At 39.4% G+C, this 16,824-nt stretch overlaps 2 protein-coding genes across 3 annotated transcripts; both read left to right on the forward strand.

The window, feature by feature from the left end:
- The first annotated feature begins 198 nt into the window (after positions 1-198).
- ftsj3 (FtsJ RNA 2'-O-methyltransferase 3) lies at positions 199-8,129 on the forward strand. The gene is made up of 21 exons (XM_068591762.1): positions 199-346; positions 515-620; positions 997-1,043; positions 1,204-1,283; positions 1,527-1,626; positions 1,956-2,150; positions 2,235-2,350; positions 2,534-2,638; positions 2,907-3,007; positions 3,104-3,190; positions 3,296-3,445; positions 3,708-3,843; positions 4,738-4,931; positions 5,061-5,175; positions 5,377-5,458; positions 5,601-5,742; positions 5,858-5,955; positions 6,137-6,239; positions 6,851-7,034; positions 7,231-7,325; positions 7,454-8,129. Exons 1-21 carry the CDS (start codon positions 280-282, stop codon positions 7,716-7,718), a joined length of 2,568 nt encoding a protein of 855 aa, XP_068447863.1. The 5' UTR covers positions 199-279; the 3' UTR covers positions 7,719-8,129.
- A 1,054-nt stretch (positions 8,130-9,183) lies between these two features.
- On the forward strand, positions 9,184-16,361 carry clcc1 (chloride channel CLIC-like 1). 2 transcript variants are annotated; one of them, XM_068591759.1, is made up of 11 exons: positions 9,184-9,750; positions 9,860-9,967; positions 10,307-10,417; positions 10,742-10,963; positions 12,709-12,849; positions 12,933-13,032; positions 14,201-14,298; positions 14,575-14,721; positions 14,816-15,379; positions 15,499-15,521; positions 16,019-16,361. In XM_068591759.1, the coding sequence occupies exons 1-11, from the start codon at positions 9,619-9,621 to the stop codon at positions 16,239-16,241; spliced, it is 1,869 nt and encodes a 622-aa protein (XP_068447860.1). In that variant the 5' UTR covers positions 9,184-9,618; the 3' UTR covers positions 16,242-16,361. The 2 variants fall into 2 exon arrangements, with proteins under 2 accessions (XP_068447860.1, XP_068447861.1); XM_068591760.1 differs by lacking the exon at positions 15,499-15,521 and having other exon boundaries at positions 16,019-16,235.
- The last annotated feature ends 463 nt before the right edge of the window (positions 16,362-16,824 follow it).

The following is a 16,824-nucleotide window of genomic DNA, read 5'->3' on the forward strand; positions in this document are numbered from 1 at the left end:
TAGGCCTAAATAGTAACTGGGTTTGACTTCTTACCATTTGATTTCACCCGTGGCAGAGCTGTTCAACTATCATACGGCGCTGCTCTGAGGTACAGACAGCAGGTGCCACCAACGTCCCGTAAAATACAAGGAAACGAAGTAGACGAAGAAGAAACAGCGCGCAGTGTGACGTTGAATGTCCGCGTCGAGAAAGTCGCACGTGTTGTTTTCGTGGACGTTTCGACTCGTGTGTGATTTTTCCGTGTCTGAGTACAGCGTGGAAAAAACACATCGACAAACATGGGGAAGAAACTAAAAGTAGGAAAAGCCAGAAAGGATAAATTTTACCATTTGGCGAAAGAATCAGGTATAGTACCACTCCTAGAAAACATAGCAGTCTGGAGACAAGTCACGTTAGTGGAGTAGATGCTAGCAACATTAGCGGGGTTGCTAGCTAACTCCCCATCGTTGAATAAAGGTGTTGCTGGAGGAGGTGTCAGTTGTCTGGTAACATTGTTTTTTTTGTCCTTTTTAGGTTATCGCTCTCGATCTTCCTTCAAACTCATCCAGCTCAACCGTAAATTTCAGTTTCTACAGAAAGCCAGAGCTCTGGTCGACCTGTGTGCTGCTCCTGGTGGATGGTGAGCAGCCTGCCAACAACTGAATAACCTAACGTCAGATGTGTCAAGCAACAGGCCTGGGTTTAAATGAAGTCGGTTCAAAGTGTGGAGACGAAGATTTGAGAACAATGGTTAATTATTTTAAAAGTCAAAATCAGCTTAATTGTCAGTTCTTCAACATGTGCAAACATACAGAAGAGTTTATCTCCTGTCCAACATATAACGTAAATTCAGATAATACAACAAAAGTGAAAACGGATCATTTAAAAAGAGTTTTGTGCTCCCACACATGGCTATATATCTGTATCCGCTGTCTCGGAAGACAGATGAGTGAAATGCATCTTATGGAATATAGTTTAGCAAAATAATACATTAATGAATCAAAATCATCTTGCAGGTTGCAGGTGGCGTCCAAGTTTATGCCTGTGTCAAGTCTTATTATTGGTGAGTGTGACAAAATCATTATGATTAACTGTTTGATATGTTCTGCTTAGGCTTTGAAATTATTTTTCTTTTTTAAGAAATCTTAATTGTTCTGCAATCTAATTTTCATTCCGGGGATACTGGTGAGAATTTTTTTTAAAACAAAGTTTTTTCTTGCCAGGTGTTGACTTGGTGCCCATCAGGCCCATCCCCAATGTGGTGGCGCTGCAAGAAGACATCACCACTGACAAATGTAGACAGGTGAGGCAGTGCTGCTGCAGAGTTCAGTTTCACTGAAGGAAAACAAATGTCAATGCTGCATACACTATTATACAAGAAATTACTAATGTCGTCCGGAAAACAATATGACACTGGACACACAGATGGTTCTGTCATGGCATTAAACACCTGCACTGTTTAACAAGCATCACATCTCCAAAATCACGAGCTGTTGGAGCGTTTTCAACATGTATTTAAGTGAGATACTTTCTCTCTCGAATACAGGCTATACGAAAGGAACTGCAGACATGGAAGGTTGACGTCGTGCTAAATGACGGAGCCCCAAATGTGGGAGCCAACTGGCAACATGATGCCTTCACACAAGGTATGTGCCACTAAATCAAACGTTTCAAGAAATGTCTAGTCACACATCTTCATAAGTCAGAATTGACAGTTATCAGCCAGTTCAGCTCAAAATCCACATTACAATACAGTTTTGTACCTTGGTATAGCATTAGATAATATAGCAAGTAATGTGTTTGTTTCTAAGAGCTGAAAATATGAATACATACAATGAATTGTATTTACCATTATTTGTGCTTGTGTGTCTCCGTCACATCCCTGTATTTATAAGAGGCACACCCACCTGTCATAATGGATCACAATTAAACCGCATGTCTTAAAATCTCCCTTTGTTTCCCACTTAACCTCCAGCTCATTTGACCCTCATGGCCATGAAGTTGGCCACTGAGTTTCTGACGAAAGGTGGCACTTTCGTCACTAAAGTCTTCCGCTCCAAAGACTATCAGCCACTGCTCTGGATCTTCCAGCAGTTCTTCAAGAAGGTGCAGGCCACCAAGCCGCAGGCGTCGAGGAATGAGTCCGCCGAGATCTTTGTCGTCTGTCAGGGTCAGTGGCAGCTAGGAAGAAGACATTCTTCTACACTTCGGCAGTAGCATCTTAATTAAATAAAATGTATCTTTTCTTTCCCAGGTTTTCTCGCCCCAGACAAAATCGACAATAGGTTTTTTGACCCTAAACATGCGTTCAAAGAGGTGGAGGTGCAGGCCAAAACGGTCAAGGAGCTGATTCCTGTCAAGAAGCCAAAGGCATGTATGCTGTATGAGATGGTGGAATACCGGATGAGCCTAGTCTAACAGATAATTTCAACGACCTGTTAAAAACGCCAAGACCAACTTTCCCATGATTTTTGAAGTGTTCTGAATAGCTGTTTACATGTAACTTTTCATATTGTGTTGCTTACTAACAAAACTGCTTCTCTTTTGTTCCAGGCAGAGGGATACAAAGATGGTGATCTTACACTCCACTACACATTCACAGTGACGTCCTTTCTGAAAGCAGACAATGCCGTAGACTTCCTGGACAAAGCCAGTGAGGTGAGATCTCTGTCTTGCTTTACCTTGTCAAAGGCTAATGATGATAGTCCACACATGTTCTGCCATTTCATAGAATGTCTGGTTGTTTATACTGTAAATTGCTGCTGTAGAGGAAAGATATTGAATATATGATTATTTATCTTGGATCTGCTATTTGGATTTACAGTCCATGGAATGCAATGTACAATGACTGACCTCAGGAAGAGAAGAGGTCAGCCAAGTAATGGCTCTCTTGTTTTTTCAATCTTCCTCTGTCTTCTTCACTCAGATCACCTTTGACAACACAGAACTGGAGTTTCACCCGTCCACCAGTAATGAGATAAGGGAGTGCTGTCGTGACATCAAAGTCTTGGGCCGCAAAGAGCTCCGGTAAGTCAGTTTTAGTTTTACGAGAAATAAAAGATATGCATTTAAATGAGTCAATCATTGATGTGTGTGTTCTTTCCTCCATCCTCACACCTGCAGCCTGCTGCTGACCTGGCGGTCCAAATTGAGGAAGTTCCTGGCCAAAAAACTGAAGGGGGAGACTAAATCTCTTGACCTGGAGATCAAGTAAAGTCTTTGCAGCACATTTACAAAAAGCCACTGAAATATTTTCATGTCTTTGTAAGAATGTGTCATGGCAGATTAATGAAAACATCTTTGCTTTGTTTTTAGCTTAAGTTCTGATGAAGAAAAGGAGGATTTAGATGATGAACCAGAAAAAAAGAAAAAAGTGGGAGAAGAAGAAGAAGAGGAAGACGAGGAAGCAGAAATGGAGAAGAAACTGGCAGAACTAAAAGCTGAGGAGGTATCAGAGCTCAAACGGTACGACACAAAGTGGTTCAGGATTACTATTTTCTTCTCAGGAATTCATTTTCTCTGTAATTTTCTGTGACTATCTGTTGCATAAGAGGTTCGTTTGTGAAGAAAACAATTGAGAACTATTGCTGAATGAACCTGCAGCACTTTGATAGACTTCTTATCTTCTTCACCGCTTATGCTTGATGTGTTTTTTGTTGAAAAATAGAAAATTGGAACATGAGGATTTTATGAGACAATAGAGTATGACCTTTTCATACTCCAACAGGAAGAAGAAAAAGTTGCTGAAGGAGCGGAGGAAGCAGAGGGAGAGGGTGGAGCTGAAGATGGACCTGCCTGGTGTCTCCATAGCAGATTCCAGCGACTCATCCATGTTCTGCCTCAGCGCCATAAAGAAGAAAGCGGTGAAGACAACACAGACACACACGCACAGGGATGCAAACCTCCCCCTTGGGCTGGGTTGGCAAAATCTTTTAACGTAGACTTACTTCTGTTTGGTGATTTACATTATTAGCTGACATTAGTTTGTAGTTTTGGTGCAGATATTGGCCGCGTTTCCCAGGTTTGATCGTTCTTAAGGACGTAAGAAGGAGCGCTAAGATAGGAGTGTTTCCCAGACGCGTTCTTAACTGCCTTCTTAAGATCTCGCCAAAGAAGCTTCCTAACACGCTCTTAGTGGGAGCTGTCCACCGCAGTGGTTATGAAACTAAATCAATTGATGCCAGGCAAATCGATCACCCACCACTTTATCAGCGCATAAATCACACACAACACGCTGTGGTCCCCACACACAGGTGCAATTGCAGTTATTGTGCGTGTGTGTGTGTGCCATTCACGACACCAATCACCCGGGGGATTCCAGCTGTGGCATGAAATCCACGGTGGACCTGGCGGACCTCGTCCTGTGTGGTGGGCATTCTGATGTGTGTCCGGGAGAGGAGAGGAGAGTCTCGGAGAGTCTCGTCTCGTCTCGGAGAGTCTCGTCTTGTCTCTACGCGCGACCACGTAGAGCCATAAATGACCAGCTGTCGTGTAGATCCGATCAATAAAATACGGCTGTTTAGTTTATTTAATAACAGAACAAGGTGTAGACCTGTTCTATACGAAAGAGAACCGTAAAAGACATTTTGTGATCTCTTAGAGCTTAAGAGCGTCGTAACGAATCTGGGAAACACAGCCATTGTCATCCCATCTCTAATGTCTCCTGCCAAAATATTTTTGTTGTTGGGGACTCATGTAAATAATAATCCAGTCCTATTTTCCCTAATGCTCATTTGCGCATCACATTTCTCCATTAGGCTCTGGCGGCTTTATCCAAAGGAGACATGCAGTTGGCAGACAACCTAGCAGAAGAACATGATGACCTCAACCTGTCTGACGAAGAGGATGACGAGGCGGATAAAATGTCCCTGGCATCTGATTTAGATGATGAAGACATGGAAGAGGTGGAGGAGAGACAGAAAGAGCTGGAGATGAAGGCACCAAAGAAAAAGTAAGTCAAAGTAAATTTGCATGAAAGTCAAGTAAATATTGTCCTGCTTTCACAGAAAAAAAGAAACCAGTCATACCATCAGTAATGATTTGTTCCCTTGTTTATTTTTTGGTTATTATTGGTTTTCAGAGTCAAGTTTGCTGAAGAAGAGGATGAAGATGAAGGGCAGGATAGTGGTCTGCTGGTGGAATTGGAGGGAAAAGATGAGAAAAAGGAACGAGAGACCAACCTGTGGTTCAGCAAGGTTTGTCCAATTGTGCTCCTATAATGTGGTAGATGTGTACATAGTATACAATGTGATATAGTGTAGAATGTTTATGTCGACAGTCACACAAACTGGTGTTGTGTCATGATTTGTCACCTGCCTTTCCCACCTTATGTTCTGCACCTGCCAATGAGTCAATATCCTTGTAACCTTTGACCCTGCCATCCTTTTGATTTGTAGGGCATATTCTCTGAGATCGGCCTAGAAGGAGATGCAGAGAGTGAACTCCAACAGACAGAGTGGCTTCAGAGCAAAAAAGCCAGTAATAGTCTCCCCTTGTTCTCATTAATTTATTTACACATGTTCATCAGAAAATGGACATGAATTAAGGATAGAATATCAGTAAATCTCCTCCATCTGGGACTGACAAAAACTTTACAGTTTTGGATCTTCTTTTGAAAAAGGTAAAAAGAGGAAAGCTGAAAAGGAGGAGCAGGAAGAGGAAGAAAAAAAGGATGCTACGCCAGAGGAGGAAAATGCGGTACCTTTAAAGAAGACTGAGGATGAAAGTGACAGCGACTCCGATGACGAGAGCGATGATGAGAAGTAAAACGCCTTTTACTGTGTCGGTCTAGACAAAAAATATCATATAATAGATCCTACTGGATTATTGACAACTAAAAAACATACAAATAATTACATATGTTGCTGCTTGTTCCAGGTCAATTACCAAGATGAAAGCTGCAAATGAATCGGCTGGTGGGATGCCAAAAGAGGCCAATGACCGTGACTTCCAGGTTGTTCCTGTAGAAAGCACCAGTGAGTATATGAAACATTAATATTTCAGGTTAAGCTGGTGATCTCTATCTTTTGGAAAGTGACAGCTCATCAACACAGTTACACAAGCAACCAATTTGAATAAATTAAACAAATGCAGTCAGTAAATGATGTCCAGCTTCATTTTTTGTGTAACTTTGTTTGTGGTTTCTTTGCTCCTCAGGTAAGAGATCCAGGATCCTGGATGCAGAGGGCCTGGCCCTGGGTTGTCAGATTGCTACGTCGAAGAAGAGAGCCAGGGACCTGATGGATGGGTCCTTTCACAGGTGTGTGTATTTGAGTGGTATTTCCATGTGTGCCAGCTTTCCAATTGGTTCAAATTGTCTCACAAAACTTACAGTAATTACAGTACAGGGCTGAATTTATTCTATATTTTCTTATTGTCATCAAATCAAAGAAAAGACCAAAATCAATAATATATTGGTCGTATGAACATGAACGGCTTTGTAGTGTTGCATACATTTAAACAACAAACAGTATTTGTGAATCATTTTCACACCACTCTCGTGCATCAGTTAGCTTCCATCCAGATGGCCAAGTTATTGAAATATTTGCTTATTGGAATGATCAAATGAGAGAGAAAATGAAAAAAGAGAAGCACTTTCTGTCTGTGTCCTTTTTGCTTTATTTATTTATTTGTTTGCTTGCTTTCCCCACATCAGTTTCTCCTCTTGTGCAGCAGTTTCGCTGAATTTTATTCAGGCCACAGAGACTCACTGACATCAGAACGTAGTTTATTTGAGTTTAGTGCCACGGAAACAGAGACGTCAATAATGGAAATTTAGAATAACACCAGACTTATTTGAAAATAATGGGATTTTCCTTACTAGTAAAATCATGTTTGTAGCCATCTTCACTTTTTGCTGTTTTTTTGCAGGTTTGCTGTCTCTGAGCAGCAGTGGGAAGTACCTGAGTGGTTTTTGGACGACGAAAAGAAACACCGGAAAAGGCCAGTGCCGGTCACCAAGGAGATGGTGGAGGAATACAAACAGAAATGGAAGGAGATTGATGCCAGACCAATCAAACGAGTTGCTGAAGCCAAGGCCAGGAAGAAGAGAAGGGTAAGAACGGGAAAAAAGAAATGGGGCAACAATTGATAAAAAATGTTAAAACATAAAACTTGTCCATGCTTGAAAACATTACAGAGGGTAGATGAGTTTCATGATGAAAAAACTAAAACCTTTTGTAGTTATGGGAACTTCAGGCAAATGATATCTCTCGATTTTAATTTGGTTGTTTTTTCCGTGATGTTTCCAGATGCTGAAGAAGATGGATCAGGCCAAGAAGAAAGCGGAAGCAGTTGTTGACACAGTGGACATCTCTGAAAGGGAGAAAATAGCTCAATTGAAGAGGTATGGCATCACATCTGAAGGGTTGGAGCTGCACCAAAAAAAAGACTCCCAAGAACCTTAATGCATTGCTTCAGACCGGACAATTATATTGTCATTTCAATAATCTCATCTTTTTCCCATTCTGTCAGTATCTACAAGAAAGCCGGCCTGGGGAAGGAGAAGAGAGAAGTGACATATCTTGTGTCCAAGAAGGGTGCTGGTAAGAAAGTGAGGCGCCCCACCGGCGTTAAGGGAGCCTTCAAAGTGGTGGACGGTCGCATGAAGAAGGACCTGCGAGGGATGCAGAGGAAAGATCAACGCACCAGAGGGGGCAAAGGAAAAGGCGGCAAAGGAAAAGGAGGACCGGCAAAGGGTGGCAAAGGAGGGATGAAGGGTGGTAAAGGGCGAAAATAAATTCAAACCCGTAGCACTCCCACAGTCTTACCTTTCTAACCATTAAACATTGCCTGGTGTCATGTTGCAGGTCAGCCTTTAAGGAACTTTGCAAGCTAAAAGGCCTCCCACAGGCTCCTTCGTCACGTACGGAGGCTAAAATGACTTGTGGTCGTTCACACGATCCCCTTTTAAACAACTTTTGCTGAGGTTCCTGAAACTCCTCGATGTGCTCTGTTGTATTTGAAGGCTGTCTTTCTGAAGCTGTAGATCATTTTTCTTAATCCCTGTGAATTAAGTGGTTTCACTGAACAGCGTAACTGTAAATGGCCGAAACTAAAGTAAAACCTTGTAAATGGATTAAGAAATGTTGCCATTAATGTAAATATTCTATACACATTTTTGCAATAAAATGTTTTGTTGAATCTTTAATTCAGTGTTTCAGGTGTGATTAAGTTAAAGTGTGATCTGTTATCAGTATACAGATGTAGCAGTTATGACACATTTTGATTGGCGATGCACAAACAGCTGAAATGTTTTATAATTACGAGGGTTTTCCTTGACCCAAAAACAATTTGACTCACTCATGATTTTGTTAACTAATCGATTAGTTAAATCATACAAAAGCACCACTTAAAATAAAAAGTTATTTAAAAAAATAAAAATAAAAAAGACTAATCTCCCAAAGAGCCTTTAGTTGACTAAGAAGGGCCAACCCTACTTTGTATTTTTACAATTTGATCATCTTGTATTTTCGAGGTTCGTCCATATAAAACACTGACGGTAAAAGCTCACAGTTCAACTGGCTGTAAATTATTTTGCATCTGTTCTCTATTCTGTTTTGTATTTTATTTTATTCTATATTTTGCTACATTTATTTGACAGATGTAGTTGTCACAATGCAGTTTCAATTTTTTCACTGCAAAATATGATTCATCAAACAAACAACCTATGTACATAAAACATTTGAAAATGCTGGGCAGCAAAAATATTCAAATATTGTAATAGTAAAACATGGATGTTAAATGTTCATTACTCTCATAATTCTCAACTTAAAACAATATTTTGAAAACGCTTAAGTATATCTACATTTCTTTACTTTTACATAAGTTAAATTTTGACTGCAGGACTTCCCATGACACTAAGTAGTTTGTATTTCTTTACTGCATTCTATTTTCTTAAATTACATCAATTGTACTTTAAGGATCTTTGCTAAACACCTGATAATTACTCCTCCAGAATAAACAATTCAATGTTATTCTTCCAGAGCAAAACAAAAATAGATAAACTGTACATTTTGCTGAACTGAATTTGAGCTTTAACCAAAATATTATTATTGTAGAGAAGTAAATACCGTGTATGCGCTGCCTCCCCCCCCCAAAAAAAACTCTACTTCCCATGAGCCTTTGCGGTGGACGTAAGTCGTGACAAACGCTTGTACCGTAAAGCGGTTCTGAACCGATTGTAACGTGGTGCAGTAGTAACATTATTACGCGTATTATTGAAGCCTTTGCGTGTCAACGTGTATTCAAAGTCAAGGTTGAGTGTGTGTAGTATATTTTTATTTGTAATATTACCATTGCCACTATTATTAGCATGTTTACTGAATTAACTTTATTTACTCAACTTTGCTCGATTTAAAGTGAGCCGTTCAACTGCGTTGTTGCTCACTTTCACTTTCCCTGAGGTGTTGTTGTTGTAGCTAGCTTCCACTTCCACTGAGGTGTTGTTGTTGTTGTAGCTAGCTTCCACTTCCACTGAGGTGTTGTTGTTGTAGCTAGCTTCCACTTCCACTGAGGTGTTGTTGTTGTAGCTAGCTTCCACTTTTCCTGGGGTGTTGTTGTTATAGCTAGCTTTCACGTTCCCTGAGGTGTTGTTGTTGCTAGAAGCAGCTAGTTGCGGAAGTACTCTCCTTGCAAAGATGCTCCTCGTGATCTTAGTGGGCAGCCTGTCTCTAGCTAGCACAGGACAGGAGGTGGACAACGACTGGATAGACCCTTACGATATGCTCAATTACGACGCAAGCACCAAAACGATGAGGAAGCCTGCAGAGGTTGGGTGACGTTAAATGGGTCAACTGAATGAATTACATTGGCTAACATGTTGGCCTGTCTACCCGGTAGCTGTGTTAATATTAATACGTGTGTATTGAACATATGCAGCCAGAAAGCTATCACAATGTCCCCACCAAGAGAAGAGAGTATGATCAGAACTCCAACGACGTGGACCCGATACCGTGTCACTCACAAGTTGTGGATCTACAGAGACAGGTTTGTGACTTTATACAGGACATAGACATTTGTATGAAGTTCTTCCGGGGAAATGTAATACACTCTCACTCCTGCACCATAGATCACTTCACCCTAGTCCTTCAAAACCTCCATACAGCAAATAATCCAGTTTAAGATTATCATCATCACATACAAAGACCTTTCCGCGCCTTCAAACCTTTCTGACCTCCTGCACCAACACGCTTAGTTTTTGTGTCTCTATTTCTGTGTATGTACATTGAGAGCAACAGAAAATCCAGAGTCAAAGTCGTTGTATGTGTACGCATACATGCCAATAATGCTGACACTGATTCTGTATTGTGATTTCCTTTCCTTCAGGTTGAAGAACTACAGAAGAAAATTATGCTCATCTCACAGCAGCCTACATGTAATCCAGTCTTCAAACGTTTCCTTACCAGACTTCGGAAGGAAATACAAAGAGTTGGTTTGGTAAGAGGTAATTTCACATGTACTATGCCGTGTTGTGTGGCTTTGAATAATTCTTTGCTAATAATAATAATAATAATAATAATACATTTTATTTATATAGCGTTTTTCAAAGTACTCAAAGTTGCTTTTCATGGTTAAAATCAACATAAAACAAGGACATCATATCAAATCACAGCATTAATTACACATTAAAAGCAGATATAAAAAGATGTGTTTTGTTTAGTGATTTAAAAGTCATAATCATACATGTATTTTACTGAACCTTTCTTTGCAATCATCATGTGATCTATATTTGGGAGTGCTACCTGTCCCTTGTGTCTCCAGCCCAGGGACTCCTCAGAGGGCTTCTATGATGCCAAAATCAAACTCTCCACACAAGCCATGACGGAGATTGAGGCACTGCTGGAGGGTGAAGACAGCTGGAGAACAGGAGCTCTCGACAATGCCATCAGTCAGATACTGGTCAATCTCAGACCACATGACTATGAGGCCTGGAAGTGGCGTTTTGAAGACTCCTTTGGCGTGGACCTTGACACACTACTAAAAGTAAGGTCATTAATCTGAAATCTTTCTTTGTAAATCTTTAAAAATGTTTGTGACACTTAACGTTCATAGTCAAAACGTTCAAATCTGAGTGTAGTCTGAAGTCTTTTTGCGAACTGGAGTTTGTGTTGCAAATTGAGTACCTGGTTTATGTGGAAGGAAAATGTACATCCTCAACGCCTGGTGCACATTTTATAATCCACCTTTATTTTAAAATAACAAAAACCTCAAATTACAGTACAAAGCAGATTTCTCTCATAGTTATTTACCTTAAGTCACAATAACCTTTTATAGCTTCACTTTCAGTGTATGGTATGTGCTCTTAAGTAAGATGGATTCTGTCGGCTTTCTCCAACAAACTAATTTCTTCAAAATGTGGCTGTGATTAGAGAAATGTGAGCTAGATATCTTTGGAGAAAGGAAATTTCTTGGGCCTGTGTGCATGTAAAACAAGTTTCTAATCTGCTTTTCTAATGCAGATGCATGTGGAGGACAAAGACCACAGTCAGGGAAAGTATATTGATGAAAGCTAGAATTGCAAAGGGGCGGAAACTTTCCACGGTAATTTTGGCCCGGGAACTTTGGTAATTTTGAAAAAATAAAATTTGCCTACGTTTTTTTGCAAAAGCATATAACAGGGAACTTAAATGTAGTTGAGATCAAGACTATGCACGCCGAGCTCAGCTGGACCCTGAATGCAGCTGATTGGAACATCGTCTGCCAGAAACATAAACGTAAACATAAAACATTCTGTTGTTGTTGACGTTTTTGTCATCAGTGTTGCGTCTGAACGTTTCAGCTCGATGTCTGGAGAGTGTGAGAGCGCCGAATTGCATAGAGGCCGAGAGCGGTATTGCAGACAGACAGAGATTATAATTATAGCTGCAACAGATTGAAAAAAATAACTGAAGTAGTTCATTTTTTGGAGCTGTGAACTTAGTTCAAATTTTTTGAATTATGAACTATGAACTGAACTGGTTCATGTCGGTCCACAAAGAAAGCATTTAGACCTGAAAGGATTTAGGGAAAAACACTAAAGAAAGAAATTTGTGTTGGGGGGTGGTGATCATACGGAATACACCTTTTTTTATTCAACGTTCATGTTTTCGTTGTTCAATGAAAGAATAAAGTTCTACTCACAAAATGTCAAAAAGGTCAAAAATGTCATTTTTAAAAGTTGTATTTTCAATGTTTGCAAGCATGTCTTTCTTATGACAAGGTAAATACAGTTAAATTACCCCAAAATTTCCAGTTAATTCCCGTATATTCCCGTATATTCCCGTTTATTCCCATTAATTCCCGTGGAAAGTTTCCAACTTTGAATATTCCTGGAATTTTGCAACCCTAATGAAAGCAGAGCGGCAGGATAACAGGAGAGTTCACTACAGAAAAAGCAAAGCAATAAAATGTTTTTTGTCAAAAAAAAAATTTTTACTCCATAAAATGAAATGAAGCTTTTGAAACAATAACTACACAACTAAGGATATTTTTCTAAAACCATAAAAATATTTAATGTATTATGATTTGAACAGAAGCAGCTCATCTTTATATTTAAGGGAGTGAAAACAGCAGTTTCTGCATGACAATCAATTGATTACTTATCAATCAATTATTAAAACAGTTTATTATGATTATTTTTGTTGCCAATCAACTGATCAATTAGTCGTCTAATAGTTGCAGCTCTAATCATAAGTTGTTTTCCATCTCGTGCCACCAGTCACGTTGTACTCTGTCTGTTTGTGTTCCAGATGGGACTGGGTGTTCTGGTTTTAGTGGCCATCATCTGCACCCAGCTGTGGTCAAAGGTGTCCTGGTTCATGCAGTTCAGAAGATTGATCGTTGTCTGCTTCTTCGTCAGCTTTATCTGGAACTGGCTATATCTCTACAAGGTGAAGCCTTTTTGGTCTTGTTTAGCTGTCATTCTTTTTTTTTTTTAGACAGATAAATTTAAATACCATTTATTTCCTTCCAGATTGCATTTGCTGAGCACCAAAGCAACCTGGTAAAGATGGATCGTGTCTATGAAAAATGCACTGGAGTGAAGAAAATTGACTGGAGTGATAGCTTGAAAGGTGGGCCAATTACAAGTGTAAATATTCAGTGTATTAAATATCTTCAACCCATTATCATTTGATACATTAAGGATTATAGCTGCTTTAGTCTTTCTGTTGGACAAATTCAGAATCAACAAATTTCCAGATGCATGGTTTGTACACACAGCAATAACATGATTAATGTTATGACGATATTGTCTCTCTCATAATGTTTAAAAGACCCCTGTTTGGGTTATTGATGAACTGTTCTCAAGCAATGCAAATGAGTTATGATCCTGATCCTTCCTGTTTCTCCATATATTGTTCAACACCACGGTTCTCATTCACATTTAAAGGGTAACTTGAGTATTGTATAACCTGGATCCTACACTGCAAAAATTCAGCTTCCAAAAACAAGAAAAAAAAGTAATAAAATGAGGGAAATATAACTTGAAATAAGACAAATTATCTGCCAACAGAACAGGAAAATTTGACTTGCCAAGGTTTCTTCAAACAAGTGAAATGCTCTAAAATTAAAACTGCCTGATAAGAAGAAATATCTTGTCGATCAAAAAACAAGCGTATAATGCCTTGATTTAAGATATTTCATCTTACTTAGATTTAAGTTTTTGCAGTGTATTTTTTCTTTTTTTCTAAATGAGGACAACAATATTTTTAAATTGGTGCAGTATTAAGCCAGAGCAAAAAGTATGATGGCCTCATCCAGGTTGTGAAACTTAGCTTAACAATCAGCAATGCTGGTAGAACAAGACTTCTCCTACATGGACGGTACAGAATTGAACCAAACAATTACAGTGCAGCCCGTTGAGCAGCTGCCATCTGCAGTGTTATTGCTCCAAAGTGGGCCAATTTAAAAAAATGTCACTCAGACACAAAAACATGGGAAAGTAGGGTCTAGTTTAAAAAAACAACAACAGATATTACCCTATAATGTGCAAAAATCTTGTTGTTTTTAGTGTTTTGAAAGATTTACTTTGAGAGGAGGCACTCTTAACTAAGACACTAGTTTTCTTTTTTTATCAAACATTTTCTAATTGTTTGTTTTGTTTGCTTCATTGTCTTTCTATTTTTTGTTTTGTTCTCTTTGTCTCTGTCCTATCTAAAGCGTCTTTGAGCATTTTGAAAAGGGCTATATAAAATTAAAGTATTACTAGTTTCCAGTGAATCTTTGGATGTCTTCTTGCAGAGTGGTTCAGAAGCAGCTTTACTCTTCAAGGTGACACTTGTAAGAAATACTATGAAGTCCTCTTGGTCAACCCCATATTGCTGGTTCCTCCAACCAAGGTAGGTCACATGATGGCATGTATGCATTTTCACTGGCTATATATTATGCTGCGTAACAATGACATCATCATGACAAATGATAATGCTGTTTTATTTCTCTCTTTTTTGTTTAGTAGTAGAATGAAGCATTTCCCTTTGTCACAAATATTTTCCCATTCCACATCATCCTGAACCATACTATTTCAAAATTGGTATCAGTTTTGAATATCTGAATGAATGTGGGACAGAGACACACAAAGTTACATTCAAAACTGAATTCAATCCCTCTCCGTTTAGGCCATCGCGGTTACTATCACAACCTTCATCACAGAGCCGCTGAAGCACATTGGACAGGGGATCAGTGAGTTTCTTGTTGCACTCCTCAAAGATCTACCTATTACCCTGCAGATCCCAGTTCTCCTCACTATCGTCCTCGCCATTGTGGTAAAGACCCTCCGGAAATTACATTGACACTTGGAAACAAATTAGTTCAGATAATGAGTCCTGACACTGTTATATTAATTTATCTTTTCAACAGGTGTGCATGTATGGAGGTGTGCAGGCAGCCTTCCAGCATGGCATCGCTGCACCTTTTCGTCGCCCTCGAGGTGATCCACCTCCTCCACAGCTCGAGCGACCGCAGCCTCACGTCCAGCGGATCCTGGACTGTGACAACTTAGCAGGAGGGGACGCACCGCAACAGGCCCCGGTGCAACGAGCCGCTGAAGGCCGGTTACACAGAAGGCAGGTTCGTCAGAAGCTGCCCAACAGACGCAAGGAAGAGATGAATGTGGAGTCACTCGGCACTGCCGAGCATCCGCATCGTGAGGATGAGACGGATGCTGAGCTGCGTGAGGAGGAGCAGAATCTCTCTGCTGAGTCGGATTCAGAAAACCTGCATGAGACACAAGAGGAGCAAGAAGCGGAAAGTGCTAGCATTGTTGCTGCCAACACAACCAAAACTAAACCCACTGAATCAGATGCAACACCTTCAAAGACTAAACCGTTAAAAGTGAATGAAAAGCTTTCTCAAAATATACCTTGCAGAAACAGCGCAGCACCTCAGTCTGCAGAAAGGCAGCCTTTACCAGCTCATGTTGAGGTGAGTTGTTTTAAAAGTACATGAAAACTAAATCAATTAATCTTAATATTCCAAATTAGACCCACAATAATGCTGTGATTGGAGCTTTAAAGTACACTGTTTGTGTTTTAATGCTTCAGCTTTGCACATGCAACATAAATAGGTAAATAAGTATTTAATAACTAGATCATATTTTTATGAGGCATTTTCATTGGCAGTGGGCAGTTTTATGTTTTTATTTTTGTGTTTTGATGATGGCTGTTGAGCTTGTCTTGCGCTTGTACTTGTGAACGTGGATGCCAGTAACCCATGGATAGATTTTTTTTGTCTTTATGTGCATATTTATTTGCTGCCACACCATACTTCTTCATTTCTTCCTAACTTGTAATAACACTAATTCTGAGTGCAATGGATTGGAACTGGGGTGCCAATTCAGTTCAGACTTTTTCATGTTAATAGAATGCTTAATCCCTAAATTTGTATAATTTCTTTATGTACTCTGTTGACATATAGTGACTTGTTTCAATGGTTGAACTATTTCCAAACGTAAATACATTATTCTTTGATTTATAACTATTATTTCCAACTAAATTACATTTCACTCTGAAAATGTAAGGATTTTTGTTTCATATATTTTTTTGTTAACCACCCTCACTGCAGTGTCTGCACTCGGCTGAAGACAGCGTCTCATTCGTCTCACTGCCACCTGTTGAAACAGTTGGAGTTCCTGTTCAGGAGTCATCACCGGACTAGGCGGCTTCAACATCAGTCAAAGCTGGAAGATAAACATAATCGGTGTTGGGAGGCGGTGATGCCAAAGAGATGTCTTCCAGACATTGTTGAAATGTGCCATTTGCTAAATTTGCAGAGCAGCCAAACTTAGATGTGTATCAGGGAAACAGGAAATATTATGTGTTGGAAGTATAATGAACACATAATTATCTTCACATTTTAAAGGTTTAAATATACATTTTTATTTGGTAAATAAAAAAAGTGAAAAATGTTTTGTTATTTTTGTGTATTAACTGCTTGTCCATAGAGGGCTTCAAGTAGCAATACTAAAGTCAGTTTTGCTGAACAGCACTGCTTCTTCCTTTACTTTAAAAAAAAAAAAAAAAATTGTATTGTAAGTCAAACTCACGAACAAATATTTGTATATTAAAAAAAATCTGTTACCAATTTAAAGTCTGAAATCGATAAACATAAGTATAGTATTGCACAAAAGGACAAAATGTTGAAATGTTAAAGCTGCAACAGCCACAACACAATTTGTATAAATAATGTGCGTGTGTGTGAAGTTTTGAGTCTGAAAGACAAAAAGACCTGAAATTAAGACTTGTGCAGCATCGACATTTTTTAATAAATATATTTGTGGGGTAGAGTCATTCTCATCTATCTCAATAATAATCGGAAAGGTGTCGAAAAAGCATCTTAGCATATTGTTTTGCCGTCGACGCATTGCGACC

Source organism: Clinocottus analis, unplaced genomic scaffold (genome assembly GCF_023055335.1).
Source record: "Clinocottus analis isolate CAN_PGR_092001 unplaced genomic scaffold, fCliAna1.0.p SCAF_25, whole genome shotgun sequence".
In the NCBI taxonomy this organism is placed as follows: Eukaryota; Metazoa; Chordata; class Actinopteri; order Perciformes; family Cottidae; genus Clinocottus; species Clinocottus analis.